The following is a 15,982-nucleotide window of genomic DNA, read 5'->3' as shown; positions in this document are numbered from 1 at the left end:
TCCTATGTCGTTGTCTATCTTTTTTTGTTTTGTTTTTTTAAACTAAAACCCAAGAGGAAGAATTGTAGGGCCATATTAACAATTCATATGGGCCAGAAACAAATGCAGCCCTGAACCAGATTTTTAAATCTAAGAATGAGAAAGACTGAAAAAGGAGGTAGGTGGGAGAACAGGAAACATGAACAGTTCACACACAGACACAGACACACACACACAGTGAGTGAGAGAGAAAAAAGAGCTGAGAAGGGGACTGAATTGGAGAGAAAAGCTTCATTAGACTTGGAGAGGCAAGCAGTGGCAGTATACCAAGGTCACTTTTAATTTAGACCATCTAATTGGCAAACAGGCTCCAAATGGCTATCATCTCACAGGGCTTGGAATTAATGAAGCCCGATTATTTTCATTACCTTCCTCTGAGATGGAGACAAAGTGAGAGCTGGTACCCAAGTGGGTGCCATGGCCTCAGGGCTGCTGGCCACCCGAGAGCCCCCAGTGCAGGGGGGCCAAGCAGCCAGCCTGATCTGGAGACCCGGATGCACAGGCACACGATGAGCAGAGACAGACGCTGACCGAAAACATCACAGGAGACAGACAGCTGGGGCGGGCTGGGGGTGGAGGGGACCTGCAGGCAGTGCAGGTCCAGGAGCAGCCAAGGGGAATCTGTGCATGTACAAAACATACAGAATAACTAAGGAATACCAGAGGGGGTGAAGACGAAGGGCTAGAGAAAAAGGTGTTCCTGGGCTGCTCCAGAGCCAACCCCCTTCTCTGCCATGAGGTCATACTTTGTTAAGTCATTGGGGAACAAAGACAGTTTCCCCGTATTAATGCTCCGAGATCCCAGTGGTGTGTCCTGTCACTTAGAATAATTTAAGACTACTGATATGCATTGTAGATGGTCTTTCCCATTCTCATCTCGGGGCCAGAAACCTGTCCCCTATGCCCTCATCCCTCCTCGCCTAAAACCGTGAGACAAAGGAGGGCACAAGCAGCAGCTCCTATATCCCCACCACCAATTCGGAATCTCGGACTTCTCTGTAAATAGGTGAGAATTCTATGGAACCGACGTATGGGGCGGGTCGCTCAGTTGGGTCTGGAGGGGCACCTGTCTCACCGCCTTAAGCTTTATAGATTTCCGTCTTTCATATGACGTGTGTAAAGACACCCTTTGGAGCTCTGTTTCCAATAGGCCGAGCAGAATGAAGTGCTATGGGTGCAGTTTCCATAGCAGAGGGCCAGAGCTGCAATTGTTCCCAGTGGAGAATATTTTTCAAGCCCCTTCATCGGTTAAAAGAAGGGGGCCCATGGAAGACACAGATATGAGATGCAGAGCATAAGCAAGCAGCTGTTACCATAGCAACAGACATATTAGACACTGCAGGTTCCTGAAAGCTGTCTGATAAGGTATTATTAAATGAAGCCTCCTCAAAACACTCTCCATTTACAACTGAACGGAAAGGCATTGTAGAGAGGGTAATCTATTTCCATTTATCAGGGTGGAATTTACTTTTAGAGAGACTGAAAACCAATTCAAGCCAGATCCTGGGACCTTGGACCCAGACAGCAAAAAGTATTTACCAGAATTTATAGCTTTAGATACCTTGGACATACCCCATGTCTGCCAGGAGCTGTCTGTTTGGTGGATTTTGCCAGGCTTTCCTAGTTTGCAGCCAAAGGCAGTGAACTCAGTCAAACAATCTGGCAAGGAAGAACATTCATTCCTCTCACTGCCATTCATCCTAGCCACTCAAGGATAAAGCAGACATAACTTTCTCCTCTTGGAGGATGAATGACTGAACACTGACCATTCCTTAATGATATGGTTTAGGAAATGGAGCTCTGATTTGAGGGGCAATCCTCAGAGTTTCCTGCTCTAGTTGGCCAGGAACAAACATATATCGTCAGAAAGCCTAACCAATACTTTCCCATGGCCAATTTTCTAATAAAATTTCTGTAAAATATCCTCCAGGGGCACGATTCTAACCACAGGTTCATTATAAGCACTTAGTTGTAAAACAATTGCAAATTTCATATTAACACCAAACTTTTCAGAGGAAGGACAACGGCAACTATTTAATTTGTCAGGGTAGAGACCAAGATCAGCCGTCCAGTCCTCAAATAGGATGCTGGGCTCACCCCAAGGTATGGCCACAAACTCCCCTCTAACCCTGGTTGCTCATCTCTTCCTGCTGATTCTGCTACAGGATCGAGGTGGTGGAATTGCTTCATTTAGCTCAATGCCAACCATCCTCATGACCTGAGAAACCAACTCAATACTGACAGCCATGCAGTAACTCCATCTTCTCTTGCAAAGACAGGGTACCAGATCATCCTTATATACGCCTTTAAATCAAGTGCAAAACCCTTATGATTACATTTCCCACAGCTTTCAACTTCATTTCTGAATCCATTTACTTTCTCTTGTTGCTAGCAAATGAACTTCCTATAGCCAGCACATTTCCCACAATTTGCACATTTTTTCAGAAATATTTAGAAAACATCTCCATTGTCTGCTATGGGCAAATGAGGTAGGTACACAGGGGTTCCTGTACAAGGTGCCAAGCACAGCCCCTTTAGGGAGCCTGTTTCTCCTATGTAATTATGTTCTTAGAGAGTCTTCTCAAATAGGGTCTATTAACCTGTTTCCACGGATGGATTTTAGGGTATCCCTATGCTCCCTGGCATTGCACACACAATTGTGTACATGGAGAATATCTGAAAGAGTTCTTAATAGTAGTTGTCAAACTTTAGGGTGCACAGCATACCCAGTAAGGCTACTGAATCGTTTTTACCAGAGTCTCCAAACAAAAAGGTTGAGAATCACTGCTTGAGTGGGTAACACCCAAAAATATCTTAGGGATTGGTACCCAAGCAAACACAGCAGTAACACCCTGCTCTCAAAGACCCTGTTGATAAATGAAGAAGATTCCTAATGACCACCAGACTTGCTACTTTGAATGTACCATACTATTGCTGTTAAAAAAGTATGACAAGCAATGGATATCTGAAATATAATTTATATAGTAGGCCCTAGGGATGGAGAAATGAAACTTACTGTCTAATGTAAACCAATCATACAGATTACTACAGGCTCACATTTCCTAGACCAGACTGATATTAAACAGGAAAAATAATCACCAGAGCTGGACGATGTACTGAAAATGCCACCCTCCCCACATCTCTTCCCGTCCCTTCAGGCTCCCATGGTTCCAGGCCATCCGTGGGAAGTATGATGAGGCCTGAAGAAAATCCCCCTTGTTATTTCCAAGGCTGGAGAGAATTCCAGGGAAACTTGTAACAGAAACCCACCCATCCACAAAAGGACGTTTCCACTTACAGAGAACCTTTCAACAGTGTTCACCAGTCTGTCTGTTTGAAAATACCCATGGAAAGTGAATTTATACTTGAAATGAAACTCATGCTAGGTCACCTTAGAGCTTGCCATCGGCTGCTAAGCCTCTCTGGATACATCATCAGATGTACGTTCCTCACGACTAAACATCATTTACGATGTTATTCATTAATTTTGCATAACCAAGTGGAATGGGAAATGCCTAGAGGTTATACGTCTGTGACCTGCATGGGAATCTTCACACGAAAAGGCAATCAAATTAACTTATTACTCCACTGTTGAAGGAAGTTAGAGGTGAGGATTTTTCTCTTTGGGGGTTTTTCCTCTAGTGATCAGGAAAGGGCTTTCCAGCAGCCCAAGCATACACAGAATGCAGGATATTGGTATCGCCTGTAGCAGTTTGAAAAGTTTTCACATTACATTAGATTTAAATCCTCATACTAATCTTTTGGGCCATGTTTACAGTGGCCACTCAGAGCCATGCCCCGCAGGTGTGGCAACATCATGTTCAAAATGCAAAGCCTTTGTTCATGACTCGCCACGTGCTACCCAACTGAGCATCTTCCTGCTTTGAGAATGAACGCATCCACTTGAGAAACTCCCACGTCACAGGGCGACATTCTGCGAGTTGGAGAATGTGGGCTCACATCGCAACTTTGCCACTTGCAGGGGCCTCAAGTCAGTTAACCTCTCTGAGCCTCAGTTTCCTCAGCCATTAATGTAAACGTGTCCAGCTTTTTAAATAAAACAGAGTGGTTGTGAGGATGAAATGAGACACCATGAATTTAAGAGCAACCTAGAAGATGACCTGCTCAGTAAAGGTTTGGAGAATCTGAATAACAACTTCTTCATGTAAATGGTTAGCTACTCTAGGCCTCTGCGTCCTGAGGGGAGAGGGGAATGATAAGGGATGTTGAGAAATGCATATGTATTCAGCCCTTTAGGCCACAGTCAGGCCAAGTCTAAGATGAACAAAGGCCACAGGACTATCTTTGACATTTCCAACTCTGCACTGGCTCTCGCCTCCAGCAACACGGCGTCCTGTCCATGTTGCTGCATCACCTTTGACCTCTGGGGAAAGAAGAGCCCCAAGGTCCTGCTCCCAGCTGCCTTACCGTCATGATGAGCTTCTCCACGCAGTCGGGCGCCACGCTGTGGAGGTGGGTGAGGTGCAACTGGAGGTGGATCTTGTTGTTGAGCATGTCCTGGCACAGGGGGCAGCGGAGCATGGGCTGCACCGAGTGCTGCGTCATGGCGTGCACTCGCAGCCGGTTGACATCGGCGTTGCTGTACTTGCAGTAGGGACACTGGTACATCTGTGGGGAACACACAGCCACCCCTCCGGCTGAATCTTCAGTTCCCACCGCAACTGTGTCCGCCCCAAGCCCGCCCACCCGAGACTCCACTCCCCCCCTTCCCCCAGTTATCTGAAACACTCCCCCACCAGCATAAGCCCCTTCTGGCCTCACCTGCTCCGGTTTGGTCTCCTCTGATGTTTTTGGTCGCTTTGAAGAGAGAGGAGACTCTGAGCTACCTGGGAAGGAGAGGCGTTTGGAGGTTGCAGGAGAATCTGTCAGCTCCTTCTCTGCTTGGCTTGATGATGCTGGAAGAAAAAACAGAAGATGTAATACAGCAGCCAGACCAGGCCAGCTCCCAGAGGGTTTGCGTTGGGTGAAAATCAACATTCATTTATAGCACAGGATTTTCTTGAAACACCAAAATTAAAGTAGGATGAGCATCCGGACTGATTTATCAGACATGCTAGAAAAGAAGCAAGTGTTTCTTTTTGTCCCCCATGAATTACTGTCACTACACAACTTTAACAACTGAACACTAAGAAAAAAGGTACAGAAATGGACGAAAAGGCTCTGAGTTGGATTAAGCTACATTCAGTCTATTCTGACCTCCCCCAATCAAGACACAATCTGCTGGCTTATGAGGGTGGGTGGGAAAGTCTCACCAATTGCTTTGCCAACCACGAGTCAACCCAAGTACCAGACACACTCTGCTTTCATGGATGTAATAAACGATGTGCTTCCAACTTTACTGTCACAGCTCTTGAAATCACAGCACAGCACAGCCCAGCACAGGAGACACGATAAAAGGGACGGACCCGAGAAAGGTTTACACGCATATCTGCATACAGATACGTGCAAAAAAGTCAAGTCTGGGTTCAGCAACTTGCTTCTGGAGAAGAAGTAATTGAAGAGTGGAACTAGATAGGGCGTGACTCCAACTTCTAATCAAGCCAGTGCTCCAGACACAAGAGTTTATTCAGAGTGGGTGGTTCAGAGGGAAAGTGTCCTCTGTGCTTGCCAGAAACATGCCCTCTGCACCCCACTCCACCAAAACAACAAAACACCGGTGAGGACGGAGAGCCACAGGAGACTGAAGCAGCGCACAGTGAGCATGGAAGTGCTGGCGGAAGGAGTTCTCTGAAGCATGGAAAGGGATCTGGAAGATTCTGATGAGAAAACAGCTGGGCTGAAAGGGTTTTAAGAAGGATAAATAAGCAGGGCTCTTCCAGTATAAACACAAGTCTCCAAATGGTCAGATCTGGTCATTCCAAAACCTGGTCAGTATCTTAAGCCTGGCTCTCTCACTTGCTTTGGACGGGAACTCCATTTTTCAGAATTTTGCTACTAGTGGTAAGAAGAAAAATCCTGAAAATGGTAGTGAGACAATACATACCCACTGCCCTCCCTACCTCACTGAAAAATCGTTTGACTCAGCACTGAGGTCACTGGTTTAGAAAGCCTCATTTTTACTCTTTGGTCAAACTGTTTTCTGTCTCATCCAGCCTAGTTACCTAGCATGTGTTTCCAGCTTTGAAATCTGTTCTGACGTGGATACCCAAGATGCTGTCATTACAGATGTGTGCTTTAATAAACAGTTGTAAAAAAATCAATTTTATTCATTAAAATCGTAAGGCCACACAATAATTTTGGGGAAAAAATGCAAAATGCAGGAAATATTCCAGGAAGTGGATGCTCTTCCCAGAATGCACATCTTCTGATCTTTAACCCCAGTATCTTGGTAACCTGGTCTACATAAGTTTGTAGAACATCTATTATTTAAAAAGTACAAGGACAAGCATATTACGCACGGACCCCTCCTCCTCCCAACACACATTCATAACAGTACTTTAATCTGTCTCGAATCGACTTCAAACCCATTTTCTTCTTAATGGGAGTTATTCATTTTCACTTGAAAGGTAATACATGACGGCTGGATATTTAATGTGATGGACTGGCTGCCGATTAACTAGGTGCTGTACCATTCTCGTCTGCTTCCCCCATGGCCCACTTCCCATCTCCCTGCCCCCGGCAGACCTGATCCCGCGAAACCTCGCGTCGCAGGTTTTAGACCTCGGAGTGTGACGGGCCCCTGCCTGAACACGGGGCCCGAACACTCCCACAATAGGAGTCTTTAATTAATGTTTCGGGGACGTAAGATCTTCCTGCCCCCAGAAGGTTCCTTATTCTCCATCATTTTTCATTTTTGCTTACTGGTTGTCTTCTATATGTTAGCTCTTCTATAGCTTTTCAAAGGCATTCTAAAGATGGGGTGGGTTGGAGACATTAGATGATACTTCAGATGCTTATTTGTCAGAGCCATCCTCCACCTTCCCCATTTCCACCTCCAATCTATAGGATTAGGTTAGGTTCAGGGTTCACAGTTAGGAAAGAGCCGCTCTCTGCTCCTCCTTCCCCTAGGGGCAAGCCAAGAGACAGTTCCTATTCTGAACACCCATCCCCGTCTTTTAGTTCGTCTGCCTGACCTGAAACAACACTTGCTTTTACAGGACCCTGACGCTGCCTTGTCAACGCCCTCAACCTGCCTCTACCCCCACTTCAGAATGATTTTCAACCGTGCAGTTGCTCAGCAGTGTGGATGAACGAGCGCGGAGGCTGAGACCGCCCGACTCATCCACTCCCTGGAAAGCAAACCCGGTGGTGTAACCGAGGGCAGCATTAGCGTCCTCACAGGACCGGACTCCACCCTCGTCCTTCAAGGCTGAACGCATGATGAATGGTGACGAGGTGGCAGAGGTGAGAATTCCCGTCTCAGAAGCCACTATTCTTTCCCCCTGCATGGAGAGGGGGACTTCTATTACCTTTTTTTTTTTTTTTTCATACTCTCAAATTGCTCTGCAATTCTAAAGCTTCCTTTGTGAGCTCAAGCTAAGGAGCTGTTCTAAAGTGTTTTAAAAAATAAAATCAGCACTTGCTCACTCATTCCTCTTTCTCTGGAGTAACACAACAGCTCTGCTATGATATGAAATACTGCATCCACTGGTGTAAAAACTTCCGGGGCTCATCTCCCTTCTGTTTGGGGCAGTCTGCATTTTTATTAGATCAGATCTGTCTAGAAGTGGACATTAGCCACCTGCAGCTCGCTAGGCTTCTTCTCTAAAGATAAGGCCGTGCCTTTCCTATATCGGAGTCTGTTAACACCCAGTTACAATCCCATCGTGCTTCCCTGGGTGATGTGAGGACTGCTCCAAAGAGTTAGGTTCACGAGGCTGACAGACCCCTCCTAGCTTGACCCCAGACATTCAAACATCAATCCCTATGAAGACACGGTACCAGAGATTTTATAAAATTTCTGTAGTTGGGTAAACAGTTGCACAAGTTCTCCATCAGCAGGCTGGAAGAGGGTTTACTACTGACAATGACAGTCTAAGGTTTTCTCAAGCTTCTTCTCTCTGAACAACTTCAAAAGGGCCAGAGTCCCAAAATCAATTTCTCCTTTACTTCTGTCACTAGCATACATTGTAAGCATAAGTAAATGAGGGTGTACAAATACCAAGAGGGAAAGTACTGTGGTTTTCTTTTTTGAAGACTTTTCGAAACTCCGACTTAAATTCCAAGAGCAATGTCACAGTCTAGAAAACATTATTACTTTAAAAAATTAATTACTGATCATTTTAAGGCCATTACGACGTCACAGTAGTGAAATACAAATAGATGCGCTCCAGAGACAAGCCACAGTTTAAACAGTGCCTGGAACCACTGGATTATACTGGTAACAACTTCAAGGGTAACTACCTGTAGTGGCTTTTACAATAGTGACAAAATGAATTGGAAACAATCTAGATATTTTACAGGAGGGCACGGTGAAGTAAACAACGGTACAGCCACTCTACTGAGTATTAGATGACATTACATATGATAGCTATGAAGCAATATGGAAAAAATCCTTGAGAATGTTAATCAGAAAAAAAATAAGATAACGTATGCATTATAACATGATACAGCTTTGTAAAAAATAGGTATTAGAAAAAAAGACTGGAAGAAAATGACTGCTGTATTTAGGTGACGGCATCACGGACCATTCTCCCCATTTTCTAAGTTTGTCATGTAGTTATATTATTTTTAATATTATAATTAAAGAGTTTAGCATTTAAATTCAGCTGTCCATGAAAAGGTTGATATTTGGATCCATCCTGTGCAAAACATCAGGTGGTTTTTTTTTACTTTGCTGGTTAAAGCAATTTTGCCTCATGTTGGCAGCTATGCCATATGAAAATATGTGTTAAATCTCAATGAATCTTCCACAGGCAACATGCTGGGCTCCTGGCACTTCAGAGGGTTTAAAAACGTGGCAAGGAATCATGCGAGTGCCATCGATTACATACTCTATAAAGCGAGGCAAGAGGGATACTGGGACGATATCGGGGAAATGCAGGGTCAAACCCCAAGCACAGCCTGACAGGATGTTAGCTGCGGACTCCTCGCCACGCAAACCTCCTAAGGAGTGGACAAACACTTGCTCAACTTGATAGAAGTTAAGGTTGCCCCACTGAACTCGCTGGTGAGTCAGGAAAAGGACCGGCATGTCCTGGTTACGGAGTACAGAAAATTCGAAGTCAACTTTCTGGGCCAAAAGCCACCATTCCGCCTTAAACTGTGATGGGTTGGTCACTATATCTGACGAAGGCAAGTACTGAGAGGCAGACCTGATTCATGATTCTCCATTCCATTCTCTTAGGTTCCTCTACATTCCAAGCAAAAGAATTTCATTTCAAAGGGAAAGACACAGTAGTCAGTGCATGGCTTCCTCAGGAAAAACAAAAATCATTTCCGTGATGTCAACTTCCAGATATCCTTTGTTTTTAACATATTTGCTTGGGGGTATTTAACCTCTAAAACTAATTACTTAAAAATTTGCCCCTCTTGTCATATTAATTAGAGGGAGTAGGGAAGAGAAAAAAGCCAATATGAATTCATGCAAGTTTTGTTTACAGTTTTCAAGAAGTGGTTTTATTATGTTCTAAGCATATAGAATAATTAAAACAAGCCTAGTAAGGTTTCAGGTAAGAGGTGACTAACTGTAGAGAATAGGTTAAGGGGACTTCCCTGGTGGCGCAGTGGTTAAGAATCCTCCTGCCAGTGCAAGGGACACAGGTTCAATCCCTGGTCCAGGAAGATCCCGCATGCCACAGAGCAACTAAGCCCGTGAGCCACAACTACTGAGCCTGCAACAAGAGAGGCACTGCGATGAGAAGCCCGCGCACCACAACGAAAAGCAGCCCCCGCTCGCCGCAATTAGAGAAAGCCCGTGCGCAGCAACGAAGACCCAACGCAGCCAAAAATAAATAAATAAAACGTAAATTTTAAAAAAGAATAGGTAAGAACAGTATAATTTAGGGGGCTTATCAAGTGGTCAAGTATGGTAGAAACACAGTCTCTTTAACTTCACCTGATAAAACCACTTTTCCTAGAACAAATTCTCACCCAGTCCCAATCCTCACTAATAAACTAAAATCTGAGTCACTGAAATCTTGGTGACAGAAAACTTGAGAGCTGTACTTGGAATACCATGTACTGCCAGCAGACTTAATGCCAACACGTGCCTCATTTCTCACCTGGTGATGTGGTTGTACAACTCTGAAGCAAGGGAAGGCAGGGAGTTGCTGCCTCCCGAAAAAGAAACCTGAAGAAAAATTGGAAATGAAGTAGAAATGGAACCTTAAGGTACACAGTTTTTGGCTTTCCCTAATCATTTGCCAAGACATCAACTTGCCCTCCGTGACAATCAAAAGTACTGGAAGTTTCAGTTCCATGAGCAAAACTGACCTTCTCATTCACTCAACACACCATTGGTGTTGTTGGCATGGTGGACATTCTCTGCCGCAGGCCCGCCTTTGGCCAGAGTCCTCCCTTGGGGAGATCCTGGGCATGCGCTGAGCTGTCCACATTACTGGGAAGTTTCTTCTGTGTTTCTTCTCTTCATGGCGTAGTGGCACTCGGAAGTGGTGTTCACCAAGATGCTGACCCCCTTCCTTCTGGGGACCCCGAGGTGAGCCCACTGAAGGCCTGGGATGCTGCCTGACATGTCATCCTTGTGGAGCGGCCAAAGGCAGCCTCCAGCCCCACTTCTCAACCATCAGACTCTGAGCTAAAGTACCACTGACAGCCCCTCCATCTAAACTTCCATCTCCCAAACCAGCAACATAATGGAGGAGCCAATTAAATGATTATTAATTCATGCTACTTTCCGTAAGCCAGAGGTTCTCATCGCCTTCTGTTCCGTAAACCAGCTTGCCACCTGCCCCAGAAATTTACAGCAATCTTTTATCTCCATTGACTAAGGAGGAAAAAAAACATTCACACAGCTCCATACTCAGTGCTTGAGTTGGGATAATGACCCCAGCACGATAGTCAGAGAAGCTTCACCATATCGGAAAGTGGTCATTTAGCTCATAATGAAAATGAAATGAAAGGGGCACTGAGCCCTCTCCATAGCCCCTTCCCCTCAGCTTCTCAGAGGCCCAACACTCCCCCCTAGAAAGCAGAAATGCACAGTTTCCAGAGGGTCAATCTATGCTCTGGACTTGTGATCCTCATACTGTCACTGAATGTGGAGCTGCTCTTGGCATCTGCTTGCAATCCCCTCCCCAGAGGAGAGGCTAGGATTTCGTACTCGCATCTCCTGCAGAGCTACTGCACTTGAAAAGTGGCCAGAGAGCTGGCTAAATTCTCTCCCTCCCTAATACAGAGAGCAACAGTTCCTTCAAAGGGTCTGCTCGGCTGCCAACTTGGTCGCTAAACATGCACGGCTCTGCCTCTCACCAAGCACTTAAAGATGATTCAAAGAGGAATCGGGGAGTCTGTGCGTGGCGAAGGCGCACCCAGCGGGGCCTCTAGACCCTTCCACACCTAGAGTCCAGCCCCGTGAGGGTAAGAACCTTCTATTCAAAACACAGTCCTGGTTTCAGTTAAGTGCAGGCTACACTGCTCCTGCATGTCTCTTGAAAGCATTTTAGAGAAGTACTCAAAAAGGAGAAGAACAGGCCTAGGTAGGTAGAGCGAGACACACAGGCCTCACCCACTTACCAGACATGTCTTCCTGTTTCCATGGAGGATTTCAAAGAAAACTTGAGTTATACTACAGATGGGTATTACTGATACTCGGGGAATGGCTCATTATTTCTCTCCTCCAACTCAAAGATAAACCAGATAGGTCAGCACTTTGAAAATCCAGAAGCTCTTCAGTGTTGTTTCTGTTGTTATTAGTTTGCTTTTTATTTGGAAATATAGATTCACAGGAAGTTGCAAGATTAGTACAGAGGTCCGTTTCCCCTTCACCCAGGTGTTTCTTTTTAACCAGGGTTTAAATAAAGATTGCTGGGTTTCTCAGATGGAGACATATACCGTGTTCTTCGATTGGAAGGATCAACATTGCGAAAATGACTATACTACCCAAAGGAATCTACAAATTCAATGCAATCCCTATCAAGCTACCAATGGCATTTTTCACAGAACTAGAACAAAAGAATTTCACAATTTGTATGGAAACACAAAAGACCCCAAATAGCCAAAGCAATCTTGGGAAAGAAAAACGGAGCTGGAGGAATCGGGTTCCTGGACTTCAGACTATACTACAAAGCTACAGTCATCAAGACAGTATGACACTGGCACAAAAACAGAAATACAGATCAATGGAACAGGATAGAAAGCCCAGAGATAAACCCACGCACATATGGTCACCTTATCTTTGATAAATGAGGCAAGAATATACAATGGAGAAAAGACAGCCTCTTGAATAAGTGATGCTGGGAAAACTGGACAGCTACAGGTAAAAGAATGAAATTAGAACACTCCCTAACACCATACACACAAAAAATACTCAAAATGGATTAAAGACCTAAATGTAAGGCCAAGACACTGCAAAACTCTTAGAGGAAAACATAGGCAGAAAGAACACTCTATGACGTAAATCACAGCAAGATCCTTTTTGACCCACCTCCTAGAGAAATGGAAATGAAAACAAAAATAAACAAATGGGACCTAATGAAACTTAAAAGCTTTTGCACAGCAAAGGAAAACATAAACAAGACCAAAAGACAACGCTCAGAATAGGAGAAAATATTTGCAAATGAAGCAACAAAGGATTAATCTCTAAAATATACAAACAGCTCATGGAGCTCAATATCAAAAAAACAACCCAATCCAAAAATGGGCAGAAGACCTAAATAGACATTTCTCCAAAGAAGATATACAGATTGCCAACAAGCACATGAAAGAATGCTCAATGTCATTAATCATTAGAGAAATGCAAATCAAAACTACAAGGAGATATCATCTCACACCGGTCAGAATGGCCATCATCAAAAAATCTATAAACAAGAAATGCTGGAGAGGGTGTGGAGAAAAGGGAACCCCCTTGCACCGTTGGTGGGAATGTAAACTGATACAGCCACTATGGAGAACAGTATGGAGGCTCCTTAAAAAACTAAAAATAGAACTACCATACGACCCAGCAATCCCGCTACTGGGCATATACCTTGAGAAAACCGTAATTCAAAAAGAGTCATGGGCTTCCCTGGTGGCACAGTGGTTGAGAATCCGCCTGCCGATGCAGGAGACACGGGTTCGTGCCCCGGTCCGGGAAGATCCCACATGCCACGGAGCAACTAAGCCCGTGAGCCATGGCCGCTAGGCCTGCGCGTCCGGAGCCTGTGCTCTGCAACGGGAGAGGCCACAACAGTGAGAGGCCCGCATACCACAAAAAAAAAAAAAAAAAAAAAAAAAAAAAAAAAAGTCATGTACCACAATGTTCACTGCAGCTCTATTTACAATAGCCAGGACATGGAAGCAACCTAAGTGTCCATCGACAGATGAATGGATAAAGAAGATGTGGCACATATATACAATGGAATATTGCTCAGCCATGAAAAGAAACAAAACTGAGTTATCTGTAGTCAGGTGGATGGACCCAGAAACTGTTACACAGAGTGAAGTAAGTCAGAAAGAGAAAAACAAATACCGTATGCTAACACATATATATGAAATCTAAAAAATGAAAAGTGGTTATGAAGAACCTAGGGGCAGGACAGGAATAGGGACGCAGATGTACAGAATGGACTTGAGGACATGGGGAGGGGGAAGGGTAAGCTGGGACCGAAGTGAGAGAGCAGCACGGACATATATACACTACCAAATGTAAAATAGATAGCTAGTGGGAAGCAGCCACATAGCACAGGGAGATCAGCTCGGTGCTTTGTGACCACCTAGAGGGGTGGGTTAGGGAGGGTGGGAGGGGAGATGCAAGAGGGAGGAGATATGGGGATATACGTATATGTATAGCTGATTCCCTTTGTTATACAGCAGAAACTAACACACCATTGTAAAGCAATTATACTCCAATAAAGATGTTTTTAAAAAAAACGAATCCACCTTCCAATGCGGGAAATGCAGGTTCGATCCCTGGTCAGGGAACTAAGATCCCACATGCCACAGGAAAACTAAGCCCGTGCGCTGCAACTAGAGAGAAGCCATCGCACCACAACTAGAGAGGAGCCTGCACGCCACAACAAAAGATCCCACGTGCCGCAACGAAGACCTGATGTAGCCAAAAATAAATAAATAAAATAAAATGAAACAGGGAGTTTCATACAAAGCAGAAGGACAAGGACCTCCAGATAAGTGGAAAATCCGGCAACAGGACCTTCATTCCTACGCAGTAGCCCTGGGCTGGAGCGGATGCCCCGTGCCCTCCGGCTTGCCCCACCTCCCCGATACTGGGCATTCCTTCATTCCCTCTGCCAGCCTCTGCGTGTGACACTTAATTTGGGAGACGGGACTCGAGGAGGAGACAGGAGTGAAAAGAAGACTCTTAGAAAGGAGAGATGGACTGAGAGGAGGCTGAGGAAAAGGGAGTAGGGAGAAGGAGGGGGATCCACAGGGGCCCGCGAGGCTGGAAGCTGATCCCAGGAAGGCTGCCCCAGGAGCAGGCAGGGGCTGTCATCCCAAGAAGAATCAGTAGCTGACCCTGGGAAAGGAAATCCTTGTTTCATTGCCTGAGTTCATTGCCTGCTCCCTGACACAGAGCCCCTAAATCGCTTGAAATTTCCTGGGTGACAGGAGTATCTTTTGTTCCAGTGAGGTGACTCTGAGTTGTCACCAGAAAGACCAAGCCGTGGTTAGAAGCTTGGGATCTTCAATCTCACCTCCCACCCTTCAGGAAGGGGAGGGGGTTGGAGACTGAGTTAATGATCCATCATCCCTACTTGACGAAGCCTCCATAAAAATCCCCCAATTTTTAAAAACTCCAGGTTAGCACACCCCATCTCCATGGGGACAGAAACTCCTGCGCTCAGGACCCTTCCAGACCTTGCCCTATGTATCTCTTCATCTGACTGTTCTTCTGTATCTTTTATCATACCCTTCATTAAATCATAAGCTGGTAAAAAAAAAAAAAAAAAAAGAAAAAAAAGAAAACAAAAGAAGATTGCTGGGTTTCTGATCACTCTTCATCTTGACCACATGTCTCCTCCTCTCCCACTCCTGCGATCCGGGATTCCATCGGCCAAGACCAGGACTCGTGTGCCTCTTCTACACACTTCTGTCTTTCAGGAAAGCTCAGTTCCTTCCTCACGCGGCGGGGGCTCATGGCCTTGCCATCCGGTTAAAGGAGACATAAGTCTCAAACTTCTCGCATGTCACAGAGGTCAGAGCCCCAACAACTGTGAGTCAGAAATCCCCTGGAAGGCTTGCTAACACACAGAAGGCAGGCCCCACCCCCCTAGGATAGGTCTGATTCAGAGAATCTGCATTTCCAGTGAGTTCCCGGGTGATGCTGGTGGGCTGACCACACTTTGAGAACCGCTGTCAGAGCCAAAGCTTTCTGTAATTGGTAGGAACCATACCACCTTGTGGCTGGACTAGAATTAAATAAGGGGGCCTGCAGGCTTGGGCGGGTCTGACTGTCCACTTTCGAATGACTCTTGCTGAAAATGCTATGCTCATCATCTACACTCGGGGACAAAAGCCAGGCCTGGTCTCAAAGCCCGATGTTTTTCCCCTCAGGCCAAAGGTGAAAGATTAAACATGGCTGTCCCTCAGGGAACCTGCCTGCTCTAAACCAACACAGACACATTTTCAAAGCCAGAAATTCAGAAGGAATAACCTCTACGTGTCCTGTTAGCAGTGTAATCCAGAATAATGACAGACTGCCTTGCTTACGAAAGTCTCAGTCTTTCCACGTGTCCTGGAGAACCTCTGAAAAGGACAGACAGCTCCGGGCTCTTTCCACTTTGCAGGAAGAGGAAGCCTCTTTTTGGTGCTGGCTTCGCAGATCTTGGCACCTGCAGGCCACACCAGCCCGAGGCCCCCTTTGCTT

General features: G+C 45.4%; 1 protein-coding gene and 1 long non-coding RNA gene across 13 annotated transcripts in view; one reads left to right on the top strand and one right to left on the bottom strand.

Annotated features, from left to right (window-relative positions):
* ZFHX3 (zinc finger homeobox 3) overlaps positions 1–15,982 on the bottom strand; it is a 253,340-nt gene that overhangs the window by 18,075 nt on the left and 219,283 nt on the right. For all 4 annotated transcript variants that reach the window (XR_010837960.1, XM_059043842.2, XM_067020240.1 and 1 more), the window contains 2 exons: positions 4,822–4,955; positions 4,468–4,668 (listed from right to left, as the gene is read on the bottom strand). Coding sequence is in view for 3 of the 4 variants with exons in the window: in XM_059043842.2 (XP_058899825.1) it covers positions 4,468–4,668; positions 4,822–4,955 (335 nt within the window). In the remaining variant the exon portion in view is untranslated. The remainder of the gene's footprint in view (positions 1–4,467; positions 4,669–4,821; positions 4,956–15,982) is intronic.
* LOC131744416 (uncharacterized) overlaps positions 1–15,982 on the top strand; it is a 198,617-nt gene that overhangs the window by 180,448 nt on the left and 2,187 nt on the right. For all 9 annotated transcript variants that reach the window (XR_010837967.1, XR_010837966.1, XR_010837962.1 and 6 more), the window contains one exon: positions 7,158–7,404. This is a non-coding gene — a long non-coding RNA (uncharacterized lncRNA). The remainder of the gene's footprint in view (positions 1–7,157; positions 7,405–15,982) is intronic.

The sequence above is a fragment of the Kogia breviceps genome, chromosome 18, assembly GCF_026419965.1.
Source record: "Kogia breviceps isolate mKogBre1 chromosome 18, mKogBre1 haplotype 1, whole genome shotgun sequence".
Taxonomy (NCBI): domain Eukaryota; kingdom Metazoa; phylum Chordata; class Mammalia; order Artiodactyla; family Physeteridae; genus Kogia; species Kogia breviceps.
The sequence above is the reverse complement of the archived record's forward strand: the minus strand, read 5'-3'. Positions and strand labels throughout refer to the sequence as shown.